A 15,621-nucleotide genomic window follows, 5' to 3' on the forward strand; every position below is an offset into this window, starting at 1 on the left:
AAGTGAATGATAACACAACAGCTGACATGTGTAGCACAGTTGGTTGCATGTATGATGGACTTAATTCTCATAGCCACGCTTTCAGGGAGTTGCTTCTTTTAGCCCCGTTTTGTAGATGAGGAGGCTGTCTTTGAAGACGGTCAGTGAAGTCCCGTAGGTCGTGAGCCGTGGAGTCAGGATGGGATTGTCAGTCTGTGTCACAATCTTTGGTCTTGAACATCTTTGCCTGGTCACCTTGTAGACCCAACACTTATGTCACCATACCAGCCTTTCTTTCCATACAGGTGGCTTCCTATTAAAAAAAGATTCATTTATGTAGCACGCACATAGTTATACACCTCTAATTGGTACTGTACTAGATACTTAAATAGGTCTGTGGTTCTCAAAATTACAAAAAAAAAATCAAAATATAAGTCAAACCCTTAAGTCATACCCTTGGTTTTTTTGTTTTTTGTTTTTCAAATTGTTCCTGTTCATTCTTCTCCCCTTCGCTCTGTTTCCTCAGTATGATGTCTACACTTGTAGTGTGGCTTTCTTCAACTCCCACCTCTTCCTGGAAGTGGCCCTTGTGAAAGTCACCAATGCTTTTCTTGTTGATGAAGCCAGTCGTGGTGATGATGATGGTGATGATGCCTTCAACTTTTCTTTCAGTGTTTGATGATGCTGACTGCCCCTCCTTCAAGTTCCCTCTTGGTTCCATGAAATCATTTGCTGACAACCACGAAGGGTCTGAGAGTTTACCTTACTTGCAGGCTAACGAGTTAGCCTACACAGCTTCATAGATGCTGGCAGAAGATGTGAGCCTCATGGGTCAGAGATCAAGGACTTTATTAGTCACCGCACCACATCACACAGCATGACCTTCATGTTTGCCACAGTCTCCCCCAACCCCTGCCAAGTCCAGTGAGAATGACATGGGGGTGGGTCCGGGTCGGGTTTGCATACAGTGGGTCTGTGCCACTTTTTATTGTTAGCTTTATTAAGATCTAATTTATAAACCATAAAGAATACTAGCAAGTCTAGAATTCAGTGTTTTTTAGTGTATTCACAGTCATGGCATGGTCATCCCATGCTTTTCTTTTCACCTGCAGGTGCCCTAGATCAAAAAATAGCTCCTTCAGGGCAACTCGGGATGAAATTCTAGCTGGGCTTTGGATCTACAGAAGGTTGCATGCTCTCAAATTCCTCTGTACCCAGTGCACCGACCCCTCCTCCCTCATCCTGTGCAACACATCTCTGAGGATTATAGCTAACTTGGACCTGGAAATCTCCCTTCATGCACTAACTCTGTCTTATTCACTTCCTAATACCCTTTCCTCAGTGTCGTCCCTCAGCCTGTCCTCAGTTTATGCACTTGAGGATTTGGTCTCTGCTCATCCCAGCCCTAGCACGTGGGAGCTGAAGGAGCCGGGAGCGAGCAGGACCTGCTTCGTGGAACTTACCATCTGACAGCAGACACAGACATGAAGCAACTGACACAGAGTTAAATATTTCGGTGTAAATGTGGCCCGGCTGTTGGGGAAGAGTGGGTCTGCTGGGTAGGGAGTCGGGGGGATCATGAGTATCTAAGAAGTGGCCTTTGATCAGAGTTCTGAGAGGGGAACTCGAAATAGTCAAAGGGAGATAGAGGCACCCAGGGAGGAGGCACGTGGGCTAGCCCTTCACCACCTGCCCATCCTCTTTGCTCAGGGCTGAACACTCCCTATGGGGCTTATGCCAGGACACTCCTGACTCTCCAGGAACTCTGGACCCAGAGATCCACCCCAAATGAGCAGTCAGTCATGCGTGCATCAGGCCCATGGGAGGGCTTCAGCATAGCTAATCACAAATGATTTATGTCCACTTCTATTTCTTCTAACTTTTAATAAAAAAGAATCAAAAGCTATTGTTGAGAGACTGCCAGAGAGGTACAAATATGTTCTTAAGAGAATCAATGAGTCAGATTTTAGTGAGTTTCCAAATGTCATGCCATTGAAGCAGTATGACTAGAAGTGAAAAGAATATTCATTACAAGTGAATTGTGAGAATTTCACTTAAATATTCCCTAGCCAGGAGATTTCTGGAACAATTAGAATAATTTTCAGCTGGAAATACTGGGCCTCGTTTTCCGTGTGTGTGTGTGTGTGTGTGTGTGTGTGTGTGTGTGAGAGAGAGAGAGAGAGAGGGGGGGGGGGGGAGGGAGGGAGGGAGAAGCACAAAGCAGCTCAGAGAAGTCTTTCTGGACCCTGTATTAGAGTATCTCCTATAAAACAGCCATCACGTCTGTTGCACACAGCTCCCTTTTATTAAAGACCATACTGTGCCCACTTCCACCAATCACAAATCAATTACAAGCCTGCATGCTCTCTCTGAAATGATGACAGCCATTTTTGCAGGCTATGTCTTATCTCTCTGTGAAGGGAATAATGCCATGACATAGCAGAGGGGAGGGGGAATTGCAAAATGATGAGGCCATTAGAGATGCCTCAGTAGCTCATAGAGTAGTGTGAAAACAGCAGATCGTCCATGGCATCCGGTGTTTCTGTGATTTCCTCTCTAGGTAGTTCCTGAGGATAGGTCTTGCCTGAGGGTGGAAGGATGCGTGCATGCTAGGGTCAGAACTACTAACGTGTGGGTATTTGCAACACCTGTTCTTGCAGAGAGTGTGACTCTCAAACAATGTAAACAAACAAAAAGCTAAGGAAAGGTGGAATTTGAGTTGTTGTAAAAGAGATCAGCAGATGAAAGTGAAGAAAGAAAAACGAGAGATTTCAAAGGAAGCTGTCGCCATGATGAGGGAGGCATGAGTATAAAATGGGATTAAGCAGGACGACAGCTTAGCTTAAACTATGCCTTTGTTCAATTAAGAAGATATGTACCTCTTGGATGGATGAATTGGGACTAAGGTTCACCTTCTGGAAAGCAGCATCTTTGTGGGCTTAGAGCTTGGCAAGCAGACAAAGCCTTTGGGCAAAGAAAACAGATAACCTTCCTCCAAGTGGACTCAGTGAGCTGGTGGTCTGGACTGGTCTGAGCAGTAAAGCATGAGCTGGATTTGAATGTCACACCAGTGGCTGGGCATCTTTGGTGCAGTGACCACTTGGTCAACCACAGGAAGTGGCCTAGATTTAAGGGATGTTTCCATTCCCATATTATGAGGTATGGTTTGGCTTCTTCCTTTGCATTCAGGGACTTAAGAGGACCATAATCTTCAAGTCTTGGAGACCTAGGGCAAAGTGAGCAGCATCAGCATCACTAGGGAACTTGTTAGAGATGCAGATTATCTAGCCTCACCCCTGACCTACTGATTCACCCTGGAGGTAATTGCAATGCCTGCTAACTTTTGAGAACCACTGCTTTAGACTGATGAAGTTGGGTTAAGAAAAGCTTACCTGAACCTAATAACATATCAGGTACGCCATTGTTTAATAATGTATTCAGAGAGTCTGTTAGCCAAGAATGTGGGACAATGCTTGGGCAAAGCATCTTCACATAGATATTTCTGGATTAGAGACCGCTGAGGTTTCCAGAAAGCTAGGCATCTGGGCTTCTGTCACAGCATTTCCCAAACTGTTTTCTCTGGAGCAATCATTTCCTGCAAGATGGCAGTTGATGTTCTTTGAATAATCTGTGTACACTACCCTCCTTTCTCAGAGTCATTGTGAACCATGTGTTGTCATATATGGATGGTATTTTGGCAATGTGATTTTAAAGTCTCATTCGCTGGAATCAGATCACCTGGGTCCACTCTGTAACTTAGTCACTCAGCAAAGTCCTATAAGGACATGCTAGTACTCGTGTCGTTGGTTCATGGACTCTTCCCCAACAGACTCACTGAATTGGAATCTGCCTTTTTAATGAGATCCCCAGGGGATTTGTATGTACAGTAGTTTAAGAAGTACTATTCATAAAGCATGTTGCTTGACCTCTCTCTGCCTCGGTTTTCTCACTTGTAGCATTTTTTTAATGTTTATTTTTGAGGGGCGGGGGAGCCAGAACCTGAAGCAGGCTCTAGGCTCTGAGCTGTCAGTGCAGAGCCCAATGCAAGGCTTGACTTGCAAACCATGAGATTGTGACCTAAGCCTCAGTAGGATGCTTAACTGGCTGAGCCACCCAGGTGCCCTGTAAAATAGCATTAATAGGGCTTATCTCATGCTTTGTCATGCATGAGAAGCACCTGGAGGGTTTGTTAAAACTGAACTGGGCACCTGGGTGGTTCACCTGGTTAAATGTCTGACTCTTGATTTTGGCTCAGGTCATGATCTCTGATCTGGTCATGATCTCGAGGTCATGGGATTGAGCCCTACGATGGGCTCCGTGTTGAGCCTGGAGCCTGCTTGGGATTCTCTCTGCCCCTCTCTACCCCTCTCCTGCTCACACTCACTCTCTCTCTATTAAATAAATATACTTAAAAAAAAAAACAACCCAAAACCAAACTAGAATGGCTCCACCCCTAGAGTTCCTGACTTAACGTCTAGGGTGGGGCCAGAGAATTTGCATTTCTAACAACTTTGCAGGGGATGCTCATATAGTGGACGTGTAGACCACATTTTGAGAGCCAGTGTTCTGGATCATTCTAAGAACATAGCTTTTTCCATGCTGACCCTGTTGTCCTTCACGAAGCATGGTGTTTTTTTTTTTTTTCAACGTTTATTTATTTTTGGGACAGAGAGAGACAGAGCATGAACGGGGGAGGGGCAGAGAGAGAGGGAGACACAGAATCGGAAACAGGCTCCAGGCTCTGAGCCATCCGCCCAGAGCCTGACGCGGGGCTCGAACTCACGGACCACGAGATCGTGACCTGGCTGAAGTCGGACACTTAACCGACTGCGCCACCCAGGCACCCCACGAAGCATGGTGTTTCAATACTCAACTTTGTGTATAGTTTACCCTTTTTGCTGTTTTGTTGGAATTAATAACAGAGTATATAAGGAGGAAAAAACTCAGATTGCCAGCCCCAATAAACAATATCTAGAAATGGATATCAGCCCTGGGATTCTCTTTAAAATGTGCTTTTCCAACAACTATTCAGGTGATGGTGATGGCCCAGGAACTTCACCCTTGGAGAAGTACTTTCACAGAGATTTTTAAAGGATTAAGTGAATTCTGTCATGTAAGCCAGTTAACACAGTGCCTAGCACAGATTGTACTTAGAAAATGTGAATGTGACTTTTACTTAATATATGCTCAGACAAATCCTGTTAGGTTAAATAAAATATTTATCAAAGTCAGTCATGGAGCTCTTGATTCCTGGGAGATGTGTTGACTTTTGGGGGAAGTAGGGTGTGATTGCAGGGGTGCTCCAACTTTCCCACATAGGGAGTGTTCTCTGAAGTCAGTTCTTAGCCTGGTCCCCCCCACCCCACCCATTCTGGCTTTTTAGACATCGATTCTGGGGTAGACTGCCAGCAAATCTCAAGGCAGTGGCTTTTGGGACTTCAGGAGACCCCGTGTTTGAGGTACCATAGGAGGAGACAGAGATGGGAAAGTGCTGGGTTAGAATGGATGCTATTGGTGTTTTTGATGGTGTCCTTTAAGAGCCAGCGCCCCCCAGTCCTAAGGCACCGGGCAGTTGGCTGCTATAGGCTCACAGCTGCCCCTTCCCCAAAGAACTGCCCTGGGGCTAATGGGAACAATTTTCTCCTTTTCCCACCTGGCAGGTCCTGACCAGTGACTGACTGACATGGGCCAGCAGTGCTGGCTCCTTGCCTCAAGCTAGGATCAACTCTGGTACATTTAAAGGCTCCCCAGGTCCCATGGAGTCAGGCTGAAGCTGGACTAAGTTTTGATAACATTCTTGCTAGGCTCCTTTTCTTACTGTGTCTTTTACCCGCTTTGTCCTCAGGGCACTCGGTAGGTCACCATGTCTCAGACTCTGCTTCTGGGAAGCCCAGCCCTGTCAGTGCTCACTGGGAAATTTATCCAATTTGCCACGGACACAGAGGGGCTGGAAATGACTCCATGTTAGAATAATGGACATAGGTCTGAAAGAAGAAAGGAAGTGTGCCTGAAATTTCAGAGGAAGGATATACTTATGTGTGCAAAATACCATAGGAGTCAAAAGAAAGTTTCCAGCGTGCGGGAGTGGTGACCTGGGGGTCTGACAGATTCTTCCCCAGGCTTCCACCAGCATCATCCATGCCTTGCTTCTGTCTGGCTTTTCCCAGGACTTTGGCTTCTCTTCTCTGTCATCCTCTTTCCTAGCACCCTAGCATCTGTATCCCTGTGCATTTACACGGCACCCGGCATCTTGGTTGGGAGGATGTACTCTCCCACCTTGTCCCTGGGCTGAGGTCCATTTCAGGTTCTTGGCATCATGCCGCTCCATCCCTCCCTGTGCCTACTCAAACCTGCTCATTTGCTTGTGGGTCTGTTCCTGGTTTGATGAGACCTCCTCTTGTTTTCTCCCCTTGTGTTTTCTTTTCTGCCTGTGTCTGGGGCTGAGACAGCGACTGCAACCTGTGCTGCTTATGTATGCCCTCTGCGTCAGTCCCTTCTCCATGCTGCCACCATGTTCTGGGCCCTGAGCTTGTCACAATGCCTGGTCTTCTAGAATCTCTCCTGATCTCGGCTCCTGGGTTGCTGCTCATGTCTTGACGTCCAGCACCTCCTTGTCCTTCCATCTGGGCTCATCTCTCTGAATTTAACCTTCATTTCTCCTTGCCTGGGGTCCATCACCGTGCCATTTCCCATCATGGCTCTGGACCCTCGTGCCCATTCCTGTCCTGCCATTGTCTGCTCCCAATATGACAAGTGTGATTATCAAAAGGCCTGTTTTCCAGAGATTTTATAAGACAACCTGCAATTTCCTATCCTTCGATGGGAGAAAGCCTGGTATTTCGGGAACTAAAGAGAAAAATGTGAATTATTCAGCGGATGCACTTCTTCTCTGGTTCTGCGGGAAGCTGACATCATTAATAAGAAAAGTAAATAATACTGGAGGTTACAGCAAAATAAAATTTGAACTAAATATGAAAAAGGAACGTTTTGCACTCAATCAGCCCTTTGCTGTTTGTGTTAGTTTCTTATTGCTGTTGTCACAAATTAGGCAGACTTAGTGGCTAAAAACAACACAGGTTTATAACCTTGCAGTGGTGGAGATGAGAAGTTGGAAATGGCTCTTCCAGGGCTACAGGGAGGTATTGGTTGGGCTGCATTCAGTCTGGAGGTTCTAGAGGAAAATTCACTCCCTTACCTTCTGGAAGCTGCCTGCATTCTTTGGCTCATGGCTCCTTCCTCCATCATTAAGCCGTCAGTTAATGTCACTCTGTCAATCAATTTAATCAAAGTTCATTTCGTCAGGATATGGACATTTTAGGGAGCCATTATCCTGTGTAACCCACTTTTCATGGTTAATTTGGAGAGCTCTGCTCCCGCCAGAATACTCCTTTATGTGCTAAGTGTTTTGTACCCCTTCTCATTTATCCATCATGATAATGTCATAAAGGGGGCACCAATATCAAATCCATCGTAGGTATGAAGAAATCAAAGCTAAGAGAAATGAAATCACAATCCAAGGCTGCACATATTGGGCATTTGTTTGTATTTGTCTTATTTCCTATCCTGTCTTTCCCTACTTCCAGCCCTGCCTTCTCTCTGAAGTACCTAGCCTCATGGGAGCTCACCTGTGACCCCTGAGGGACCAGCCACATCCAGGAGAATGTCTGCCTGGGCTTAGGGAACAATGGTGGCCCAGGAGTTTTATATCAGATTGGTTTGTTTATTTATCAGCACATTTTTTCCCTGGATTTAAAAAAAATTTTTTTTTAATGTTTATTTTTGAGACAGAGAGAGACAGAGCATGAATGGGGGGAGGGTCAGAGAGAGAGGGAGACACGGAATCTGAAACAGGCTCCAGGCTCTGAGCTGTCAGCACAGAGCCTGATGCAGGGCTCGAACTCACGGACCGTGAGATTATGACCTGAGCCGAAGTTGGACACTTAACCAACTGAGCCACTCAGGGGCCCCTCCCTGGATGTTTATATACTTCTTTATCCTTAGCATCTGATATTTTTATGAAGTAAAATGTGTACCTCAATTGTTGTGGTCTTCATAAATTCTATCAAGTAGATAATAGTCCATTTCAGTCTGAAGATTTAGGTCTTATTTTCACCCAGGAAAGTGAGCTGATAGATGTTGGGGTATGATTTGATTTCCGTTCCCTCAGCTTCTGTCTTCAGGAGTACCAGTTATTCACCTGGTGCTTCCTGGTCTGGTGTCTGTTTTCTTTGTCAGTTTGCCTTCCTCCTGTCCTTTTATCTGTCCTTTTATCCTTTTTTTGTGATCCGCCTGCCCAACCCCTCCCCCCCAATCGCTGTTTTTATACACTGTTGATTCTGCTGTTCACTTCTTGTGCCCTTGTGAATCCTGCAAATGGCATCGTTTGTTTCCCATAATTCTTTTGAGGTTGATTTTCTTTCTTCATACTTTTCCTTCTCCACTCACCTCTTGAGTCATGGTCTGTAGAGTTCATGTGCCGGCCTTACTCTTGGTGTCTCCCTTCTTATCCCTCGACACTTCTTCACTGTTCAAAGCATTGGGGGTCGGAGGAAAAGCTCTGTGTCTGATGAGCTGTCTTGTCGGGACCTGTGCATTTTTGCTTGTTCCCCCTCACACAACATCCCTTTGTTTACCCTGTCTGTGCCTTTTTTTTTTTTTTTTTGTCCTCAGCTAAGAAATTGGTGGCAAATAGGTGGATCTTGGCTGTGCCCGTTACCCACCCTCTTCCACATTTGGAAATGAGGGGGTGAAGGGTGGGGAGTAGTCACCCCTCATCTGAACAACACATGGTATCTGTAGGCCATGCTCTGCCACCAGGTGGCCTGCTTTCAGATCCCAGCTCTGCCACTTGCAAGCTGTGCCAGCCCAGGCAGGTAGGTGCTTCTCTGAGCCTCAGTTTCCTCCCATAAACAGTGGAGGTAATAGGTCATGATCTCACGAGCCCTGTGTCCGGCTCTGTGCTGGCAGCCTGGAGCCTGCCTCAGATTCTCCGTCTCCCTCTGCCCCTCCCCTGCTTGTGCATTGTCCCTCTCAAATATAAATAAACGTTAAATTTTTTTTTTTAAAAAAGAGATCAAAGTGTTAATGATGATATAAGTCAGTGTGATTAGAAAATACCCAGAACCTTGTCACTCCCTTTCCAGGTCTTAAGGGCCTGCTCAGTAGTGAGGAAAATGGGCTAAATTTTTTGGTGACTCATCTCTTCTGAGGCCTTTCCCTGGGTTCAGCCAATGTTTCCTCAAATGAGGACACGTTCCTGGCATTTGCCAGAATGCCCTCTACTTCCTCCCTGCACTGTTTTGGGAGAGGGAATTGTGTCTGGTGTCTGGTCAGTTCTCATGGTGTGAGCAGGTTGTTCCAACTCTTGGAAAAGTGTGTCACAGCATGCGGCAGGAGGTGGGCAGACTCAGCCCTGATGAGTGCTCCCTTCGGTGGATGCCTTGTATCGTTCTTGTTCGGCCGTGTTGCTTACTTTCTGGAATGGGAGGGGGTTATGGCTGCCCCTCACACTGCCATGCTTTTACAAAAAACCCACTTATTTTATTACTTTCAAGTATAAAATCCATATTTGAGGCAGAAAGTCCAGAGAATGCCAAAAGGTAAAAAAAGAAGGAAACCATCACCTGCAGTCTCCCTGTCCAGCCTGGAGCCAGTCAGATCGAGGCCTTGGTTTCTCTGTGTTTCTTGGCTTTTTGCTCACTGCCCTCCCCTGCCATCTCATTCCCTTGGGACAGCTGAGCACAGTAGCTCTACCCTCTCTCATATCCCAGTCCTGACATCACTGATGGGGCCGTGGATGGATGGAAGCAGGTCACAAGTATGCTGGAAGCATTTACTTTGGACAGGAAGTGAAGATCGCTTCGTGGAAGTTTCCGGGCATGGAGGATGCCATAAGTCCTAAGGTTTTCTGAAATCCAACTAGACAATTAAAGCACTCAATTTTACTTTGGGAAAAGAAAATTAAATAAAGGCAGTGAGGATGGGGTCTTGGTGAAAAGACGCTTGACCTGAAGTTGGAAAAGCTGGCTAAGGGACTTCCTGGCTCTGTTTACTCAGCCACACAGACGTTTGGATTCTGCTGAGAAGAGCAGCAGTAATACACATGTCACACAAGGTTGGGAGGATTCAGAAGGAGATTCAGGGTCTGGCTCATAGTAGATGCTTAATAAACATTCACACAAGCTGCCTCCTCACGCACGAGCCTTACCAGTTATCTTAACTTGCTGCTGTTGAAGGGTCTCATTCAAACTCAGAATATCACACCTGAGATGTAGCATGGTGCAGACAGAAATGTTTGTGCATCCATCTTGATTCTAGAAACGTTTACCAAGTCTGGAGGTCGGGCATGGTGCTGTAGATGCAAGGGGCAAAGTCATGCCCTTGGGGAGCTCATAGTCTAGTCTCCAGTGGGAAACGTGTGTGGGCAAAAATGCATGGAAGGTTTGCACCATACAAAAGAGAGTGACTAGTTTCCAGAAGGTGGTATGACAGGGGAACTTGCTAGAGATGGCGATGGGCTGAGCATAGGTTTTTAAGGGTGAGGGAGTGTCCCCAGGCAGACACAAGGTTCCAGGCAGGGGAAACAGCAAATGCCAAGGAGGAGACATGCCAGGAAGCCCCTGTCCACACCATGCCTGGGGACACAGATAGCCTGTGTGTGGTTATCAGGGCACCAGCCATGGAGCTGGGGGCCAGGCTGTTTGTCACTTGAGGGCCTATATTTTCAGGAACCTACCTGAATCTGTCTTTGGGGGAACCCTGTGGGCTCTGCTTAAGAGATGAAGGAAAATGGGAGGAAGGCGGGCAAGTGCCAACCTTAGACGCAGGCCAAGCAAGGAACCAAGGTGTGTTGAGAAGGCCTGTGCCCTGTATTGCCATTAGGCACCTGCATTCTTGAATCGGCTCCCTAACGAAGTTTATACCTGCATTAGATCACTTGCAAAAGCCAGCCATGGAGACCCCTCCTTATGGAAAGCCTTGGCCCCAGGGGTGTGGGGACAGTTGGGGCTTCCCAGCTGGAGGTCACCTGGTGCCCTGTGATGATATGGTTTCTGCTCTCCCCCCCTCCCTACCTCTGTCTTGCAGCAATGGAATGGCAGGGACACAGCCCTCATGGTCACCCGGGTGGTCAACCACAGACGCTTCTCAGCCACGGTCAGTGTGGCGGACACTGCCCAGCGGAGCGTGAGCAAGTACCGCTGTGTGATCCGTTCTGACGGCGGCTCTGGTGTGTCCAACTACGCTGAGCTGATTGTGAAAGGTGAGTGCCCCCAGCGCGTGCTTCTCCTGCAGGCCTGATTTCAGGGGCTGCTATGGCCCCATCCTCAGAGGGTGCAAGGAACTGAGGTGCCTGTTCTCATCTCCTGCTGCTCCTTCCTGTTATTTGAAGGACACAAGATTTCCAGTCCCCCATTTCCACACTCTGCAAAGAAAGAAGTGAAGTTACTGTAAAATCATGGAATTTTGCATTATTCTTCCAAGTTGAGTCTTACTCATAAGGTCCACCTGTGCAAGCCTGTGGGTCTATAACATGGAAGATATCTCCAAATTTGGCTTTATTTTGCATTTAAAGTTAGAATGAGCCAATGTCCTTGTGTTTTGGTTGTGTTCTATTGCCATGTTCAGAGAATAGAATTATTTCTGAGGGATTGTTTATTGAAAATTCGATGTAGGGGCGCCTGGGTGGCGCAGTCGGTTAAGCGTCCGACTTCAGCCAGGTCACGATCTCGCGGTCCGTGAGTTCGAGCCCCGCGTCAGGCTCTGGGCTGACGGCTCAGAGCCTGGAGCCTGTCTCCGATTCTGTGTCTCCCTCTCTCTCTGCCCCTCCCCCGTTCATGCTCTGTCTCTCTCTGTCCCAAAAATAAATAAACGTTGAAAAAAAAAAAAAATTTAAAAAAAAAAAAAAAAAAAAAAAAGAAAATTCGATGTAATGACAATATTTCAGAAGGACTTCTGAAATAACCCCCACCCTACTGGCCTTGATTCAATTCTTTTCAATTTTCTTGTTCTTGTTCACCTTGAGGTATTGTTGACATGCTTTACATTAAAATATGCACATTGCTTCCTTTTCTGCTTCCTCCAAGGAGCCGGATATCACATTTATTTTTGAAAGCCTATATAATCTTTGTTTTAATGCTTAATGGTTGTGTACTATTTCATCAAGTGAATCATCCCATTTCTTAAAACCTCCCTATTTGTAGTCATTTAGGTAATTCCAGGTGTTTTCGTTTTTGTTTTATCTTGCCTTTGTGCATCAATTAACACTTCAATGGAGTTCTTCCAAAAGAGAACATTTTTATTCCATTGAACCAGATTATTTCCTTGGATGAATTCCCTAGGGGTAGAGTTGGTAGGGCCAACGAATATGAGCATCTTTATGGATTTTTCTTTGTGTCGTAATACTGCTTTTGCAAAAAGTGGTTTGACAGTTTACCCTGGAAAAAAGTAGTATATGGATGTACTCATTTTCCAGCATTATGTTCACTGATTAAAATTTTAATATAGCATAACTTAGCGAATGAAATAATGAACGTATTCATCTTCTGCTAGCTGTAGAATGATACCCAGGGTGTATGAAAGTGAAAACGTGGATCGACTCCCTAGAAGTCTCCTGAGTTGGTTTTCTGGGACAAAGTATGGGTTGGGGTGAGGGCCTTGACCTCTATTTGCTGGACCCCATGTAACCGATAGCCTTGCCTGAACCTAGATTGGGGGTTGTAGTCTGAGAGTTTCTCTCCTGGGCTGTCCTGACTCTAGATGGATATTCATACAGCTGACCAATTGTTATCATTCAGGTCTTAGCTTGAACATCCTCATGCCATCTTCTCTGAGAGAATGTCCCCAACCCTTGTGCTGCTGGGTGCTATCACGTCACCTTGTGTACGTGTGATAAAGTACTTATCACACTTTAAAATTTTATTTTTCCTTTATTCATGTTCTTGGTAGTTCTCCATCTTGCCCTTTAGAAGACGAGCTCTGTGAGAATCGAGGCATTTTTCGTTTTGTTCATGGTTCACGAGGTCCCCAGACTTAGCCACGGGCATGGCCCAAGTGCCGAGTTTGCCCAAATACAAAACTGCCAGTGTTCAACTGTTTTGACCTGCGCGGTTGGTCATTTCGAAAGGCTCAACCTTAAAATACTTACTGAATGATGGATGCATAAATGAGTTATTGGCCTCAGCAGGAACTCATTTCATCTCCATAATGCCATGTACACTTAAGCTGAAGATCAACAAATTAGGCAGTCATGAACAGAACAATCAACAGAGGGAAAAATCATCTTAAAATCATTGACATTGAGTGCCATTAATACATAAAAGAAAGCATCATTTCAATCACATTAGGCTCATATGTCTGCTGTTTTGGTGCCATAAGATTGATTTTGGTAACACAGTGGCCTCTGCAGGCCTTTCAGGCAGTAGGTGAATATGTAATTTCCTGAGCCGCCCCCTGCAGAAGTTCATTATATCCCTCCTGTGGCAGCCTCCTGCTCTGCGGTGGGGACCCACCAGAGAACAGACTGTGTTTGCTCATGCTTTCTCTCCACGGACTTGCCCACACGTTGCAGGTGCCTGGCACCAGGCCGGTAAGGAGGTAACAGGATGAGTGGGGCAGCTAGTGTAGCACTCTGATCTTTTTGCACAATTGGAATCAGAAAGTGCTTGGTTTATTCTTCCTTTCTCAGTTGTGGAGGAGGAGATGTGGGTTACCAAAGTCCCAAAGCCTTTGGGACTGAGGATGGCATCTCCATGGGGAGGCATCATTGCCTTGGTTTGAAAGGGTGGTCAGGGTTCATTGGGACAGTGATTGATCCTTTGTGGGCTGTGCATGGGCTGGGGTTCGGGCTTCTGGGGGAACAGTGCACTGGCCGCATTTCTCACTATGATCCAGGAGCCCTGCTGCCCCCAGTGCCTTCACCTACAGTGCTCGCTGTTCTCTTTTGAGGGACGTGCTGGGTGTCCTCCTTCAGAGGTCTCCTTCACAGTGCGCCTTCTCTGCAACCTGCTCCCCTCTTATTACATCTTGAGAAAGGCTTTTATGGCGGGTGCCTGGGTAGCTCAGTCAGTTAAGTGTCTGACTCTTGATCTTGGCTCGAGTCATGATCTCACAGTTCCTGAGTTCGAGCCCCACATCAGGCTCTGAGCTGACAGCACGGAGCCTGCTTGGGATTCTGTCTCTCCTTCTCTCTCCCCTTCCCCCAATAACACAAGTGCTCTCGTGTGCACGTGCTCGCTCTCGCTCTCTCAAACTTTTGAAAAACAAAGAAAACCTTTTGGGATAGCACTTGTTTGTAGCGACCATTATTTTTCCTTTTTTTAGTTGGTGGCAAGCTAGAAGCTGAGCCCCTTGAATGTAGAAGTCATTTCACATATGCGATCTCATTTAGTCCTAAATATGGCACTGTACCTTAGTTTTATTTTAATTCATTTTACAGCAGGGAGAACAACCACAGCCAGTTGAGAGACTGTCCTAAGGGGCAGAGCTGGGGTTCCGCTGGGTGTTGGCTCATGCTATTTCAGCCGTCTTTGGACGGCCTCAGGGTTGTGACCTTGTTGGCACCTGGTGTCATGATGTCAAAAACAGTGTTGAAGGCAACCAGACTGCATGCAAACTCATGACAAGAGTCTCTGGAGCTGCTGTTAACTTGGCCTTTTAACTCCTGCTTTCTCCATCACTGCTCCCCTCCTCTCTGGAGTGGAGTACTTACTACCTTCCAGATTCCAGGGGAAATGGATTTAATTCTTTTTACCCACATGCTCCTAAATAGCTAACGGTTGCCAAGCCAAGTAAAATGAAAAGCAGGGGACATCCACAAGCAGCAGTGATGTCTGGCCAGGAACCCATGTGAAGGCAGCATCTGGGGGAAAGTGTCCTGTGACTGGCCTCTTGGAGCCCCTGGCCATGACTGAGCAGGATGGGTAGATACTTTAGTACTGAAATATTTGCACTTAAAAAAAAAAAAAAAGTAGGGGCACCTGGGTGGCTCAGTTGGTTAAGTGTTCGACTTCGGCTCCAGTCATGATCTCGCGGTTTGTGGGTTTGAGCCCCGTGTCAGGCTCTGTGCTGACAGCTCAGAGCCTGGAGCCTCCTTCGGATTCTGTGTGTTCCTCTCTCTCTCTGCCCCTCCCCTACTCACACTCTGTGTCTCTCTCCTTCAAAAATAAATAAACATTTAAAAAAATTAAAAAAAGAATAAACATAAATCTTCCTTCTTTCAGGGAATGGAGAAAATTTGAGAAGACAAAAGTATTTTCAAGGGCTAAGTCTTATCTTAGGGGATGGCGCTCCCCAAATGTAACTTCCTGTTCCTGGTTTACACATCACACAGATGGTGTGTGCTGAGGGGGAGGCAGCTGACCCCTGCCACGCCACGTGTCGTAGAAGGAAAACCAGCCCTGGGCACATCTTCCCCCAGGTTTTCTTCATTTTATTCCAGTTCAGACACAGGAAAGTGCCCTGATGCATGGGTTCAAATCCAGGCCTATCTTGTCCCAGCGCTATGACCTTGAACATCAGCCTCTTCTGATAAAGCTGGCTCATCTGGGAATAGAGATGTAGGATTACCTACCTCAGAGTGGTGTGTGTCCAGCCAGAGGATTCAATGAGACAATGGATGTAGAAGTTCTTAGAACAGTGCCTGGC

The 15,621-nt window shown here is 46.4% G+C and overlaps 1 protein-coding gene and 1 long non-coding RNA gene across 2 annotated transcripts in view; one reads left to right on the top strand and one right to left on the bottom strand.

Moving 5' to 3' along the window:
• The window catches only part of PTPRT (protein tyrosine phosphatase receptor type T), a 795,219-nt gene that overhangs the window by 107,893 nt on the left and 671,705 nt on the right, over positions 1-15,621 (top strand). The window contains exon 7 of the mRNA XM_047852741.1: positions 11,065-11,239. Within this exon, the coding sequence (XP_047708697.1) occupies positions 11,065-11,239 (175 nt within the window). The remainder of the gene's footprint in view (positions 1-11,064; positions 11,240-15,621) is intronic.
• LOC125162978 (uncharacterized) lies at positions 52-6,471 on the bottom strand. The gene is made up of 3 exons (XR_007151217.1): positions 6,330-6,471; positions 2,859-3,205; positions 52-292 (listed from the first exon to the last, which is right to left on the bottom strand). It is a non-coding gene; the product is annotated as an uncharacterized LOC125162978 (long non-coding RNA).

The sequence above is a fragment of the Prionailurus viverrinus genome, chromosome A3 (assembly GCF_022837055.1).
Source record: "Prionailurus viverrinus isolate Anna chromosome A3, UM_Priviv_1.0, whole genome shotgun sequence".
Lineage (NCBI taxonomy): Eukaryota > Metazoa > Chordata > Mammalia > Carnivora > Felidae > Prionailurus > Prionailurus viverrinus.